General features: G+C 37.8%; 1 protein-coding gene across 2 annotated transcripts in view; it reads left to right on the top strand.

Moving 5' to 3' along the window:
• BNC2 (basonuclin zinc finger protein 2) overlaps positions 1-16,055 on the top strand; it is a 233,101-nt gene that overhangs the window by 101,043 nt on the left and 116,003 nt on the right. Inside the window, exon 3 of one of the 2 annotated variants that reach the window (XM_074812595.1) lies at positions 682-696. The exons of the other annotated variant lie outside the window; for it this stretch is intronic. Within the exon in view, the coding sequence (XP_074668696.1) occupies positions 682-696 (15 nt within the window). The remainder of the gene's footprint in view (positions 1-681; positions 697-16,055) is intronic. 2 annotated transcript variants of the gene reach the window in all.

Below are 16,055 nucleotides of genomic sequence, written 5' to 3'. Positions count from 1 at the left end.
TTCTACTCCCTGCTGAAAGATGTCCTGACCTCATACCCTGCTTCATGTCACCAGCCCTAGGGCTACCTGGCCGTGACCAGCCTGTCCTGCTCCCCTGCGAATGGTGGGAACAGCTCTGGACAGACTACTAGGAGGTGTGTGGTTCAATGTCTGGGGACAGAGGTATTTGAGGAAGAGGAGACACCCTTTGTGTAGCCAAAGAGGATGCCTTTGCCTGCTCTGTAGCCCATGTTCCCCTGCCTGCTGGCACAAGGTTCTCATGCTCTCTCAAATCATGAGAAAAGAGCAGGACCTGTTCGAGGCAGACAAATGGGGAAAGAGTGGAAGAAGAGCACGGACAGCAAGTGTCTATAGATGTAGATTTTGGACTTCTCACACCTGCTTACATGGCTGCTTTCCTGCCTTTTCCTAATTTTAGAATTTCTGCTTTATAGAGTTAATTCTCAGACTGAACTGTTAATTTGATGAAGTTAATTCCTGAACTGTTAATTGTGGTTGAAAGATAGAGGAACTGAGAGGAAGATACATTAAGTCACTCAGGAAGTCAGTGAAACAGGCACAGAAACATCTTCATACAGTCATGTGAGGACCTGTTCCTCGTCTTCAGGTTTGGCTTCAGAAATGCCTTTGTTTTTCTAGCCGCTGCAATCAGTAGGTGACATTTTAAATAAGAATAAACAGAGGCTCACAGTTTCTGTTTTGAGGACAGAACCTTGTCTTCCCTGCTAGACTGAATTTTTTGTGCCGTGTGTCCCTGGAGCATGGTCCTGTGCTGCTGCAAGATTACTGGCCTGCTTTTATACAAACTTACTGAAGTGCTAGGAGCAATGTGGCCAAATGTGCATGGAGCACTGCCTGGATTCATTTGTTTTGCGAAGCTGTGCAGAAGAGTTTTAGGAATTTGTGCATGGCATTCATTCCACTGTGAAATATGGACATCACTGGCCCCCTTCCTGCCACTGGGCCAGCCAGGCAATGAATCAGTGTTTTTATTTCTGAGAAGTATGCTAACACCATGCTGAAGGCCACTGCCATCTTCTTGTGTAGTTTGGTCTTTGCTTAGGAGAACTGGGATTATTCTCTGTACTTCACGTTCTCATACACTTAAAAATGTTGTGCTTATTTAGATATATGTATAAAAAAATATAAATAGGTGGGAGGGGACAAATCAAGTTTGTTGTTACAAAGGTGTGAAAAAGTAAATCTAACAAGCTGGTAGGTCCTTTGTGACAATGTGCTTTACTAATCTTTGCTTATGTACAGTCTAGCATTGAAAACAGACTAAAACTCAGAAGTGCTTTTTCCTTCTGTTTTATGTGGATTTTTTTTCAATTTGAAAGGGATTTACATTTATTTAAAGACATTTTTCTAAATTTTGCTTTGAATACAAATCATGTCATATAGCTTTGCCAAAATAAACTTGGCAGCTTCCATTTTCTTTCCTTTTTTTTGAGTGTTGGCATGTAATGAATATTAATGGTGCATCACTTCCTGGTTTCTGCCATGATACTTTCTTCATGTAAATACTGCTTTTTGAAATACCAAAAGCCTGTGTGCAGTTCAAAGTCTTCAATTAAATTTAGATGAATTGATAAAGAATGTTCATTTTCTGTTTAGTGAGAGCTTGAACGTTTGTTTCCTGATTAAGATTTTTATTATATTTTTAGAAAGGTAAGAAAAAGTAGTTCCATGAGGTTGTCTCCCTTCTTAACTACTTAGTACATCTTGTTCCTCTGTATCTGCATTTGAACTCCTGAAGTTAAACTCCTTTTTGAGGATTTCACAGCAGCAAGCACATTGTCAGCAATCAAATAATAATAGGGAGAAGTGAATCAGTCTGGATGAAGTGTAACTAACCTTAATTTGATCCTTAAACTCAAACTAACCACAACTATTCTGGGGTTTTAAAATTTTTTGGGTTTAGAAATTACCATCACACACCTCTGCAACATCTGGCTTTTCCTAGGAGTGGAAACAGACTTATCAACATACTGTAACAGAGTCTGTTTTTGTGGTGTGTCTGGAAGAGTTGTTACCAGAAAACTCTGGAAGTCTTACCAGAAGGGCAGCTTTTATGCAGTTTCCAGAACCAGTTTTCACACCAAAGAGGATCAGGTGGTAAGTGCAGTAGAGAAGAGTCTGTGCTTGTGGTTGCATCTTGGTTTTACCAATCACTAATTTCTGCTAGGCTAAATGTTGCTTTTAATTATGACCTGGTGGAACTCACAAAAATGAGAGAAAAGTCTCCCATTTGTCTCATTGTGACTTGAACTTTTCATCATGGAAATCCACTGGCTGTAATGAGGTGACACATGAGTTTCTTGGAGCTGAATTTAGTCCTCTCTGTATGTGCATGCTTGTTTTATGCTAGTGTTGTCCATTGCTTAGACCCTGAGGTCTAGATGGCGGAACCCATTCCATCTGGCCGGTGCTTTTGTCCCACAGGAGAAAAAAGTTGCAATTAAGGGCTGACTGTGCTGATTTAACTCTTCCTGCACACAGACAGGCGTTTACTGTACAGCTGCTGATGACATGCACATATGTGGAGGTAGATGAAAGCGAGGACTTCAACTGTGAGGGTGGCAGTAAGAGCCTGTCTGGGAGCTCTCATCAGGGCTGCTGCTGAATTTGCCTAGGGAGGAAGGACACTATAGCAGTGCCTGTGAATGAGGAGTACCATTCATACCTGCTATGGGTACCACAGGTTTAAGTGTCCCTGTGCAGTCCTACTGCCATACAAGCATCAGAATGTAAACTGACAGCGGAATTTGATCCCAACTCTTAGATAGTTATTCTGATAGCTTTACACTGCACCCAAGAGAGGGCTGATACATTTGAAGTATGCTAGAAAGCGGGTATGGTTTAGAAATGGCATCCTGATAAAATAATCCTCTCAATTTTATAACTTGGGGGAAGGGAAACTGTTAAAATTGTTACTGACAGACTTCCAGGTTACTATGTTAGGCTCTTAGGTTTTTTTCACAGCTTTATGACAATGACAGGCTTATACTGCCTTCAGTGAAACAGGACAACACGCCTATTGATTGCAATGGGAAGAGGCTCTTGGCCAGTGTGCTGCACATACCAAGCCATTTCACTTTCTACCAGCCTGGTTTGCTTTTTCTACAGATGTGCACAGTGTAAGTATTTGCTGCAAAGCATTTGCATATTAAATGGTGACCAAAGTAGGTTTTGTCCTGTAATAAACTGCTGGGTGCTATGACAGGAATAAATACAGGTCTTAGCACAAGCACAGGATGTGCACATAAGTATGCATGTTGAATTAGAGCCTGCAGACTGGTCTTTGCATAGGGAGTGAGAACATTCCTCTTTGCAGAGCCCATGTTTAGCACTTCATGTACTGAGTAGCAGCAGGACTACTGTAGCTGATGCTAGACTTAGTGTGATCTAACACCACTTTGGCAGAAGGCAAAATGAAACAAATTTTAAACATGCACTGAATATTGTATTCCTCTAGGTAAAGTTGGGAGAGACCTTATAAAAGAATCTGGGAATGCACTAAATGCATTCAGTTGACTTCTTTGTCTTTGAGAATGTGCATTGCTTGATTTTTAAAGTGGCAAATCAAAATGTACAGTCAGGATCTGATAAATACAACATACAAATGAGCATGGTGTTTATTCCCGGTGTCGAAATAATCTAGAAGATTAACGGGTTCAAATACAGTGCAGGCTTCCAAGTGGCAAAAATTGCCATTGTTTTAGTGCAGCATATTAGAATACATTCTTCTGAATGGAGTGGCCTGATTGATTGTTCCTGGGACATCGGTATAGCTGTTGTTGTCCTCTGCTGAATGCATGTGTCTGAATGGATGAGTTTTATTTAGTAAAATATTTTATTTTCTTTTTTAAAAAAAATTAGAAATTGTTCCCCATTAGTTGGTGTCCTTTACCTGCACTTTCTGCTGAATTTTGAGTTTGAGTACGCTGGAAGTATGACTTTCGTTATTCCAGCTCTGAGATACAGGAAAAGGTTGTTTCAGCAAAGTTTTAACTACCATTGCCTAATCTGTCTCATATCTGTGGATAAACTAGACTTCAGGGTCCAGAGATAATATTTTAGTATGCATTTCAAGGTATAAATTCACCTAGTAGTGTAAGGGAAGTGGATAGTATTGAAGTCAGACCAGTGATTGCTCCTGTCACTGAATAAAACCAAAAGCAATGGGAAATCTAAACAAAACCAAATTTTATTATTAGACTGCGGGTTTTCCCTTGGGTGCAGTCTAGCATCTGAGTTCTCCTTGACTGATTTTAAATAAATACATGTAGATGAAGATAAGCTATTATAAAATAAGAGATTAGGAGAAAAACTGATTCTGTATTTGAATGCCAGAGTTCCTGTTGGCCTATATGAACATGCTGTCCTCATGAATCACCTGTTGTCTTGCCCCCCACCACCTCCCTTAAATGCAAAACCAGAAGAGGGCATATTGATCTTTCAGAAAACAATTTGGTAGTCATTTGGCCCAATTCAGCTACAATTACTGGGAACTATGCAAGACAATAGTACTAAATTCGTAAGGTCAGAAGCAAGAAATACAGCATCTCTTGACTGCCTGCTTTAAATTTGTTGCTCAGGGGCAAGTTACTGTGACAGAAACTGTGTTAACAGGCTGGCTACAGTCCACCACAAATGTATAAACAGTCAGCAATTTGATTACATGGAAGTCTTCATCTCAGGACATTGTAGAAATGAATGCACATTGTGTAAAAGTCTAGAAATGATAGCTGCGCTAAACATTTCTTACCTAACCTAACAGTAAATATGCAGGTATACCACAGGAGACAGTGATATTTATAGGACTGGTGACACATGTAAAAAGCAACGCTACTGTGTGGTAAGCTTCCCATGCTTTGTTGGTCTTCTCCCTGGTATTGTGCTTAAAAATTATTTTCTCCTTGTTTACTGCTTCTTGTATTTTAAACAATACAGAATTTTCAGACAGCCATCAGTTAAACAAATAAACAGAAAAGAAAGAAACAGTTTGTGTTCTCCCTCCAATGCTGTGTCCCCTCTGCCTTCCTCCCTCGCCGATGCTGCTCACTGAAGAGCAGGTGCTCAGGGTCATTCTGGTACAGCGTCTGTGATAGACATGATTGCTTGTGTCTAAATTCTTGGGCAGACATGAAGGAGTGACAGTGGGAACATCACTTTCATGCCAGCAAGCACAGTACTCAGCTGGACTCGACAGGTTTTGAAGTACTTCTACATCCCTCGGTTTAAAGTTATTCATTCTCCCTTGAAGCAGAGATTATTTTAAAAAGTCATCATCTCAAACAGGGTTTGAGGTATACATTGCAAGCCACTGGATTTCTTTACTTCTAGGTTTTGCATTAACGTTAATTGTTTATAAAAGTAACGCATTCAGCATGGAGGTGTACAGCCAACATAAAATCTATCCAGCTTCACTGTCAGGCATTTCCATTTTGTTGTCTCGGGTCACACTGAGGACTATCTCCTTAAACTGCAGCCACCTTAGTTCTGATAAGTTTTCTTTATTTTCTGCCCATGTGCGATCAAATGTTACACATAATTTTATAAAAATAAGGAGTAATAAGGAAGAAGAAAGTTGTTTAACATCAAGATCCATAGAACCTTTGCAAGTATTGAAGGTTCTGTACGCTTTCCCAAATTGAGTCCCAAATTGAAATGAGCACTAAAAAGTGCTCTAATGAGCACTAAAAAGTGTCAAGAAATAAATAATGAGGGTCACTGTCAATGACCTGGAATCTGTGAATCCTTGGGAATTAAATGAGTGGTAACAGGAAGAGGAAAATAGCCCCATTGCTGCGTATTCATTGCAGCAACCATTCTCCCATGTAGAAATTTGACTAGATCTGGTGCCTTCTACCCAAAAAGAGTCCTAATCTGGGATATATTTTCTCTGTTTATCCCCACACTGGTTCTGAAATCTAGAAATTCCGTGAAGTTTTAGCACAGCATATGCATTGGGAAATCCATACTCAGCTTCTGCATATCTCCTCTGACCACCCTGAGACAGACAGAAACCACTGTGACAAGGTTGTTACCTTAATTATGATTCACAGTGGTGAAGGTAATTTCGGAGGATGAGTTTGTGTTACCTCCCATATGCTTTCAACAGAGACTTGCTGACTAAGCATATCCTGAGTATTGCATCAGCCAGAGCCGTAAGTGATACAGGATTTATCTTCTATTCTGTGAAAATGAATTTTGTTACTGTGAGAAATGTTTACACTTGTAGACCTGCTGGCACACATATTTCTCACTCTATTTCCTCCTAGCATTTTTTAGATTTCACTTTCAGGTAGGAACGAGTAAAATACTTACCACATATACACACATTAAGTGCAGTGCCTTTTGTTAGTACCCCTAGCGTAGCACCCTTCCCCAGCCTGATGCCCACATTGTACCAAACCTCCTGATTCTGAATGAGAAGGAGCCTCTTAAAATTTAGTCAAGACCAGATTTGTTTTATTAAAAAAAAAAGTGTGAAGTGGTTCCACAGTATTAACAACTCACTTTTTTATGAAAGAATTTCATTGCTAAAACCAGCCAACTCTGGAGAAGAGACTTACATCTGTGAGAGACCTAGTGCCCAGCAATGAGGGAAATGAAAATTTTAAACTCATGTAAAATTTGAAGGTTTCTAATAATGCCTCTATGGAAAGCTGGTTTCAAGGTCGTACAAGAGAGATCTTCCCCATCACTGTTTTTGCAGTTTTCATTTGGCCATTGATTCCCCACTGGTGATTGAAACTAATCATTGACACTGACTTACACCATATTCTCTGCTTGGAAAATGAAGCCTGAGGGTCTAGTGACTTTACCTGTGACTGTTTTGAACTGTGAACATGCTATTCCATAGTAAAAGAAACTTCCAAATGTTTCATGTTACTGTCCAACCAACAAAACACACAAGAGCTGCTTAACAGAGACAGATTTTGTTTCTATCAAGCTGGGTGTTGCAAACTGATGAAAATGCAGCCCTTGGCTCAAAGAGATGCTAGGTAAATGTAAACTGTATTGACAAATCAGTTTTAAAATTAATTGCTAAATATATGGCTTGCTCTTCTGGCAATCTGGGAGATGTTGCCATTTACAGGAACTTCAGAAACTGGAATTTTTATATAATTGTGTGTGTGTTGTAGCTAGAGGACACAATGATTTATTTATTGAAATGTGTCAGAAGAATTTTTTCTACCCCTAAAGAGAAGTGTATGAATACAAGTATATGTAAACAGTGAGGATGCAAGTATTTGCAGAATCAAGTGGTACGGTTGATAGGCATTAAAAAAAATGGTGTAGACCATAAAAGACCTGGAAATATATATATTTTTTGCAGGCCCTTACTTGTCTTATACGTGGTTCTTTTTTTAGTTAACTTACAGCTCTGTCTTGTTGTTATTATATTAAAGATAAATATTGTCCCTATGTGTGACAGTGGCAGTAGATTTTCCTTTGATTTCAGTCCCTCCTTGGATGAAATTAAATCTGTCTTTGTGTATACTTCAAACATGTTCTGCCAGACACTGACTGTCCTATCTTAGCTGAGTTGGACATTGTATGTTGTAAATCTGTGCAGTTGAAATAGTGCTTTTAAATATGTGTTGTAATGATTTAATGAGACATAAGTTTGAAGATCAAAACTATTTAAATTTGAAGGTTGTGCAGAGGAGGAGGCCTGGGAGAACAAAAATCTTTTTCTGATATAGTAGGATGGAAACTCCAGCTTTATACCAGTAGGGGCAGATTTATTCTGTACATTGGGAAAAAAACCCCGCTTGAATAAAAAGAACAGGCTGATAAAGCCTGTGCTTTAGTTTATAAAAACAAATAAATATATGTATATTATATTGTATCATGTATATTTGTGTTCTTGAGTATAGCTAAAGGACAACTTCCCAGGAAATAATGCTTTCCTTTAGAATTGCTGTAGATTTTCATAATTTTTTTTAAACATTCTTATTGTAACCTACATCAAAAGGGCAGCTATGGTTCTTCTGTCTGACTATACATATGCATTATAAAAAAGTGAGTCTACTGTAATTACCAGTTTGCAGAGCGAATTCCTGCAGGGTTTGTACTCACCCCATTAGTAAAAGAGATAAGTTGAAATGTATTAAAATTTCACTGTACAACTGGGAGTTTTTGTTCACAGTAAATGTGGTAATGTTTCTTCATTGCTTGACTGTTTGTGTTTAAATTTAGGCAGTGTGCCCAACAGGGACAAAATTATAGGATAAAGCTATGTATAAAAGAAAATCCTTCTGAGAAAACCAATAACATTTTTTTTTCTTTTTTTCCCCTTTTTCTTTCTTTGTTTTCCGTCTTTTCTTTCTTTTGCTTCTTTTCTTTTTCTTGCTTTTCTTCTCTCTCTCAATAAGTGGTTATATATATAATCATGCTCCATTCTGGCTAAGGGAAAACATTTTATCTATTTCACACTTACTGGAATTCTTGTCTCTCATACTTAAGCTGAAAGGCATAAGGGATATGTTAGCAAACCTCTGTGCAAAAATTACATGGCTTTGTTTTTGGGAAGTGTTGAAACAGCAAAATTTAGAAGATAAATGAACAAAAGAAATACATGTTTAGTGAACAACATTCTCTAATGAAGAGAAAAATTTTCACCTGTTAATCTGGCATTTTGAGGGAAAGAAAAAAAAAGCGTTGTGTGGTCTGTTTGTTCTTACTTGCTTACAGTATCAGTTTTGTGGTTGACAGAGTTGGCCACTGAAGGAACAGGGAAAGATTGAGTCTGTAAATAATTTAAATAAGAAGTTGTTGCTTTAAGTTATAACTTAAAAACATGGTACATGGTACAGAGTATTGATCTTGATGAGATAGAAAATATTATTTTCTTTTTATAAAATATTAAAACTTTTCTAATAAATTTTAATTCAGTGCAGTTGTTTTCAAAACAATAAAATCTTTCGTTGTAACTTTTTCACGTAACTTCTGTACAACTCAGAATTATCCTCACTGGCTAAAATGCAGTACAGTGCAGTCTAAATCCATGTATTTTTGTCCTGTTTTCAGCTGGAATAGAGCTAATTTTTCTTCTTGGTAGCTAGAATAGTGCTATGTTTTGGATTCAGTATGAGATTTGATACGAGAAAAGTGTTGATAATGTACTGATATTTTTAGTTGTTGCTAAGAAATCAAGGACTTTCCAACTTCCTGTGCCCTGCCTGTGCACAGGTGTACAAGAAGCTGGGAGGGAGCCTGGCCAGAGCACCGGACCCAAACTGGCCTCTGAAATATTCCATATCATGCAACGTCATGATTAGTATATAGGTGAGGGTTGGCAGGGAAGCTCACTCTGCTCTTCCAGGATTGTGGTTTCAGGATTCTTCTCTCTTCTGGGACTGATAGCCAGGAACAGGCTGGGTATCAGTCAGTGAGTGGTGAGCAATCACACTGGCATCACTCATTTGTATATTCTGTTATTACTATCACTATTATCGTTATTATTTTAATTTTATTTTATTTCAATTATTAAATTGTTTTTCTCTCAACCTATGAGTCTCCTTACCTTTACCCCTCCAATTCACTCCCCCATCCCCTGGGGCAGGGGAGGGTGAGCGAGCAGCTGTGTGCTGTTTGGCTTCTGACTGGGTTTAAACCATGACAATTGTTTTATCCAGACTGAAAGCCCATCATTTAGAATCCAGAAAGTAGTAACATCTGAGAAGGTAAACAAAACCCTGAAAAGTGAAGTCTTCCTGAAAAGTAGATTAGACAATAAACAATTCATTTGTGGTATTTTTAAGGAGAATTTCTGAATAAATGAACAGAAAGAAATACCTATTTCCAGAGCCATGCCGTATTTTAGTTTGTTTAAATCAGATTTTGCTTATTCTTTTGATTTACAGAAGAAAAAGGTAGAAAATAAAAAAAGCTGACTACTGATATTTTTGTGTGGACATTTATGTTTTTCTAATAAGGTTCCTTATTTATTTGTTACAGGTGATATGTTTGCATATTTGTATGTTTTCACTAGTATTTTTTACTGGACAAACTGTAACTGTTCAAGATAAAATGAAACTAGTCTTGAGAACATGAGTTATTTATCTGATGTTCTTTAAGACTTTAAATGTTCTCATCATCTTCTGATTAATTTGTAGAGAAACAATACATGGATATAAATTTGATTTAAAGGATGTGATATTTGTTTAATAGATTTAAATAACTATTTTTGAACCAATTATATTCTATTGATAAAATCTTTTTTGGATTACTGATCCAATAGTCCATGTAACGTGACAAAAGTATGTTGATTATTTCCTTCCACATGCATGCTACATCCACAGGCTCAATGTCTTTTTTGTGACACACCAGGAAAAATTTCTTTTTGGGGCATGCTTTATTTAGTTTTAATTTTTACATCACAAGTTTCAAATGTTATTGGTTTACATAGTTTCTTCTGAAAAGATTTGCTGTAAGGAAATGGAACTCTGTTGTGAATAACAAGGTTGATATCACAGTATGGGAATCTCAGTATACTTATATAGTTGCCAGCAGAGACTTTTTTTTCCCTGCAGAGGTGTCAGTAAGGTTTATAGAAATCAAAATGGTTTTACTTTTACCAGCAATGGTAAATAAAATTTAAATTTTTCACTTTGGAGAATGTTTTTCTTTTTTCATATAAAAGCAATAATGTTGTGTGTGCAGGGATGGTGTAGAAATAGTAAACCCATCAGTTGTTCAGTTCAGAAACAGAGAATCATAGAACCACAGAATGGTTTGAGTTGGAAGGGACCTTTGAAGGTCATCTAGTTCAACTCCCCTGCAATTATCAGGGACAGCTTCAACTAGATCAGGTTACTCAAAGCGTTGTCCAACCTGACCTTGAATGTTTCCAGAGCTGGAGCATCTACAACCTCTCTGGGCAACCTGCTCCAGTGTTTTACCACCTTCATTGTAAAAAAATTCTTCCTTCTATGTAGTCTGAATCTACCCTCTTTCAGTTTAAAAGCATTACCCCGTGTGTTATCGCTGCAGGCCCTGCTAAAAAGTCTGTCCTTGTCTTTCTTATAACCCTCCTTTAAAGTATTGAAAGGCAGCAATAACATGTCCCCAGAGCCTTCTCTTCTTCAGGCTGAACCACCCCAACTCTCTCAGTCTTTCTTCATAGGGAGAGGTGTTCCAGCCCTCTGACCATTTTTGTGGCCCTCCTCTGGACCCACTCCAACAGGTCCATGTCTTTCCTGTGCTGAGGACTCCAGAGCTGGATCTCACCAGAGTGGAGTAAATGATTGGTTCAGGGTGGGCAGGGCAGTAAAACCAGTGGAAGCAACTTGCCTCCTGTGCTCTCTCAAGGATACCGTAGTTGTGCATACTTGAGGTGAGGAGCTGGGTGGAGCTAGCAGTGTGAATCTCTAGAAGAGTCACGTGTAGAGAAGGGTATGTGAGGCTTTTTGCAGGTGTGTCCATTGGTCTTGTTGGGTATCTATCCAGCACTGGCCATTGCCTTGATAAAGTGCATGGCTGAACTCCAGTGACTGACAGTGTTGGTCTCATAACATGAATCTAGTTTTCATCTATAAGAACAAATGTCTACATTTGCTAACATGCTTTCAGGCATAGGGAATCTCATTCTTAAATCAACCATGTGTTTTTCTTTGAATTTTAAGCAAAGAAACACTTGTCAGTCTTAATTTTTTCAGTGCAAACAACTTTGCCTTTGATGCCTGGGAACCTCAGGCTAGTTTTACATGTTACAGAAACATAGGGTGATATTGTACCTGCAGTCTTTGTAGAATATCCTGTTGGCAGCACTGCGAGTTGAATGTGTAGAATCAGGATGAACGTGGCCTCCAGAAAGTTCCTGAAAAAAACCAAAGCTATTTTACATTATATTTTTTTTCCTCTAGGAAAGTCTAGGTAGCATTCCTTCACACAGGTTTCCACTTTTTGAAGAATCTAAGGTAGAATAGAAGAGTGATTCCTAACTTAAATGCAACATTACAAATGAAATGTTATTATTTTTCCTTCTTTTCATACTCCCCATTCATTTACCAGCTCTTTCTCAAGAAGAGTTGAAAATGGTTTTCTAAAATGCTTAAACGCTAGGTTGTCCTTAGCACCTATCATGTTGTATTAGTAACTGTTTTCTTGAATGCCACAGAGAAATATAACAATATTAGTACCTTTCAAATTGTATCACTGAAAATAAATGCAAGTAAGAAACAATACTAATATAGTGTGATGTGAAATTGCTAATAAAATACTGCAATGCAGTGAACTATTCAGAAGATATTTGAGTATCTCTGAATGGGAGAGAGATCAGAAACCTTGTTGCATTGCATGGATGTTTAAGACCGTTCAAATGCAAAGTATAAACCCCCTTACTGTTTTTTGTTTGGCGCAATGGATTATTAGGCTATTAGGTATTGAAGTTAAAAATGGTCATCTATCAATTAAGGTTATTTTCTCTAGGTGATTCCTGTGTTTAAAATTACTCATTTACCAATGGCAAACCAACCTAAAGTTGTATAATTAAAAAAAATCTGTTAAAATTTTTGTGCCAACAGAAGAAATAGTAATGCTTCATGCTTCTACCTTACCTTCTGTCCTCATATTTTACTGTGTTATGGGTGCAGTTCATTAGTCTCATGTCTGAAAATGGCAAGTAATATCTTACCCAGTTTTTACAGATTAGGCAGTTAGAAATGGAGTGGTTAAGTGACTTAACCAGTGCCACACAGTGCATCAGTGGGAGTGGCAGACCCAGGATCAGAATCGAGGCATTCCCCCTCTTTCTATCCAGAGTTCTGGCTGCAGAATTACCTATATAAAAATTATAGGTAAGTTTAACAATCGTAATTTTTATACCAGAATTACATGATGGAGACATTGGGTCTCTCTGCAGAGACAGAAATACTTCTGCATGTATACTTTTCATTCTGTAGAAAGTACGGCAAGCACTTCCAGTTGCCAGAAGTGAAAATATACTTTGGAAATTAACTTAGGAAAGGTGTAGTGATTTCTGTCTATCTGCTTTTCTAATATTATTAGAGATTTTTTCTCCTTTTTTTTTTTTTTTTTGTGAGTTTCCCTGGGGAGGAATGTGTTAACTTGAAATGAACTTTACAGTCTCATGCACTGTGATTTTTATATAATCCAAACTAGTACAGGTTCTATGGGATTACTAGTACAGGATTCTAGTACAGGATTACTAACTAAATAAATTTATGTAGAGTACATACTCATTCAGCCTTACTGATCTTAATGCAGCTGTAAGGAACTGCACTTACTCATCAGTTTGCTGATTTGAAGTCTCACTAAAAATATTTCACAAACACTGGACCAAATCATCCTCAAGCCTCATGCTCCTGTGATTGGTAAAGGTGGATTTAGATTGTGTGAGCTGTGTAGGATAAATGTATGGTCGATGCTTTAGACAGATAGATGGAACTTCCATGCAGAGAGTCAGTATAGTTGACTCTGTTATGTATTCAGGTGCACAGTGACCCCTTATATCATAGATGGCTTGATAGGAGACATTTCTTAAATACCTTTTTGTACATGAGAAAGATGAGGCAAGGACATTAAGAGCAAGGTTCTGATAACACTGCCCACTGTGTAGAAGCATGTAGCGGAGACTTCAGTAAGACACTATTTAACCCACAAGACTCATGAAGCCTCGTCACAGGTTACATTAAGAATTTTTGTTAGATTTACTATTGAAATTCAGGATAAAGGAAGTTGAAAACTTACCTATCTCTCCAGAATGTTGCATCATTTTAAACTGCCTCCATCTTTTGTGGTCACTTGTAAGAACTCCAGAGGAAGAATCGTATCTCTTCTTTACGTGTTCTTCTACCATACTATGATCCCTTTCGTGATAGGTTATTGCTTTTTATCTCCTGGAAGCTCTGCAAAACAGCCAGACAGATTGATTTTCCATTACTGCTATAGGCTGTTTCTATTAATATGTGAATAATATTTACTTATTAGATGTCATTAAATCTCCCAAACTACGTTAAATGAATATCCTTGGTCTGGGGGAAACCCACAGAAGTCAGGTCTAACATCTTTTAATGTTAGCCATAGAAATTTATGCATAGGTGTACTAGACCACATGCTTTTATACTCAGCAAAGTTCCCTTCTTTCCACATTACGCTACAGGAAGAAGATCACAAAGACAGCAGCAAGATATTTCTGAATGTTTCAGTGTCAGTTAAAAAAACATTAATTTATTCCTGTATATGTGTATTTTGTTTTAAAACCTTAATAGCATTGCTTTAGGATTTATGGAATCAGTTGTGTAAACTATTTAAAATGATTCTGCTGAAATCCAATACATTTCCTCCACAGGTCCTCAAGAGCCGCTGTAATTTTGGTAGAAATGCAAGGAGTGTTATGTTAGGAACTCAGTGGAAGGGATGTATAGAAATATCTGAGAACTCATATTATCTGCAGACCATTGACATGGTAGAACATAATGGCACTTTTCAAGAAGCTGTGGAAAACCATGTTTTGTTGCTTACTTAAGGGCCTTAACCCGCAAGTTGTCATCTAAATACACAATTGCCTATTGGCTGGTACAGGGGGAGCCTGTATCTGCTGATTTTACTGTTCTGCTAGCTATGCAAGGTTATTGGTTTCTTTTCCTTTATTTCTGCTTCCTTTCTTTCTTGGAGGAGTTTCTGAGGAAAGCCTTAGTGAGGAAAAAATTCTGTTTCTTTCCCTACAGAATACTGTAGTACACAGAGTCTCATTACATAAACTTGTTAGCAATGTGTTGTGAAGGTGGAATTACCGTGCATAACTTCTGGAATGCCTAGCAGTACTCTTTCAGAAGCATTTTCTGGCAAAAGTTAAGCATTGCTACAGCCTTGGATTTTTATGCCTACTTTTTAACAGGTTTGAACAATGGCTACAATATTTAGCTTCTGCACCCTCACCCAGAATCTTTTTATTATCCCTACTCCCCACCTCTATCATATTAAGCAGTAACAGATGTCCAACCACAGTTACACCAATCCACGGTGCTACCTACAAGCACATGAGCTACTGTACTTTTATCCTCTCTGTACCTTAAAATCCTGCCACTGGGGAATGGAGGGGCTGCATTAAAGCTTTGGATTCTTAGATGAATCTATTCTTCTCCTGCTGCTGTTCTGGGTCATTCCTGAGCCTGTTGCACAAACTGTCAGTAACTTGTACACCTAACTTAAATGCTATTGAAAACCAGTAGAAAGATACTGTTAATAATTCAGATGCATATCCTTGCAAGGTTCTGTACATATGTTGGTTGCATTGTGAAGGTCTTTAAAGACAATGCTTTCTTTTGTGTTAATGATGTTAATGTTCCATCTGTGTGTGTAGGAACACCCACTATTCCTGGCATCTTGAATCTTCTCTCTGCCAAGTTACACAGGTTTAATGATGGACATTGTAGTGATCTGAGGTAGTTACAATGATTCTGGATTAACTGAGTAAAGTGAAAAATGAATCTTTGAAATAAAGACTAAATTCTACTGAAGATTTTCAATAGCCTCCATCACTATAGAATGCCTCAAAATTTATGTTGTATTTACCCTGACAACAACACTTACTATCATTGTGTCTGGTTATTGTTTAGGGAATGTAGGCATCAAAGTAATTTGCACAAGATCATGCCAGAACGTGAACTAGAATATGAGGTTTTCTAGTCAAAAATGAGCATCTTGCAGCTTGAGGTGTTATCCTTATCACTCAGAAGTATGTATGGGATTCTCAGTGATGGGATGGGAAACTACTGAAACCAGATTACAACGTGGCATCAACACACCCTTTACAGAAAAAGTGGCCAAGTAAGGCCAATCTGAACGTTTTGGCCATACTAGTTATCTCTGGAGTTTCTCATGCCAATCCATATTACCCTAGAAAAATGTGTAGCTCTTTTTGCAGACCTTTCAGATTTAGTTATTTGAAGAACAAGCTGGCATTTTCATGTTTCTGAAATGTTTGCATGAATTTTTTTATGTATAAAACATAGAAATCTTACTAATTAGTTAATCTCCTTCAACACTTTACACCATCAAGACTCTCTTTAACT

This window comes from Strix aluco, chromosome Z, assembly GCF_031877795.1.
Source record: "Strix aluco isolate bStrAlu1 chromosome Z, bStrAlu1.hap1, whole genome shotgun sequence".
NCBI lineage: Eukaryota > Metazoa > Chordata > Aves > Strigiformes > Strigidae > Strix > Strix aluco.
This window is presented reverse-complemented; position numbering and strand designations above follow the sequence as displayed.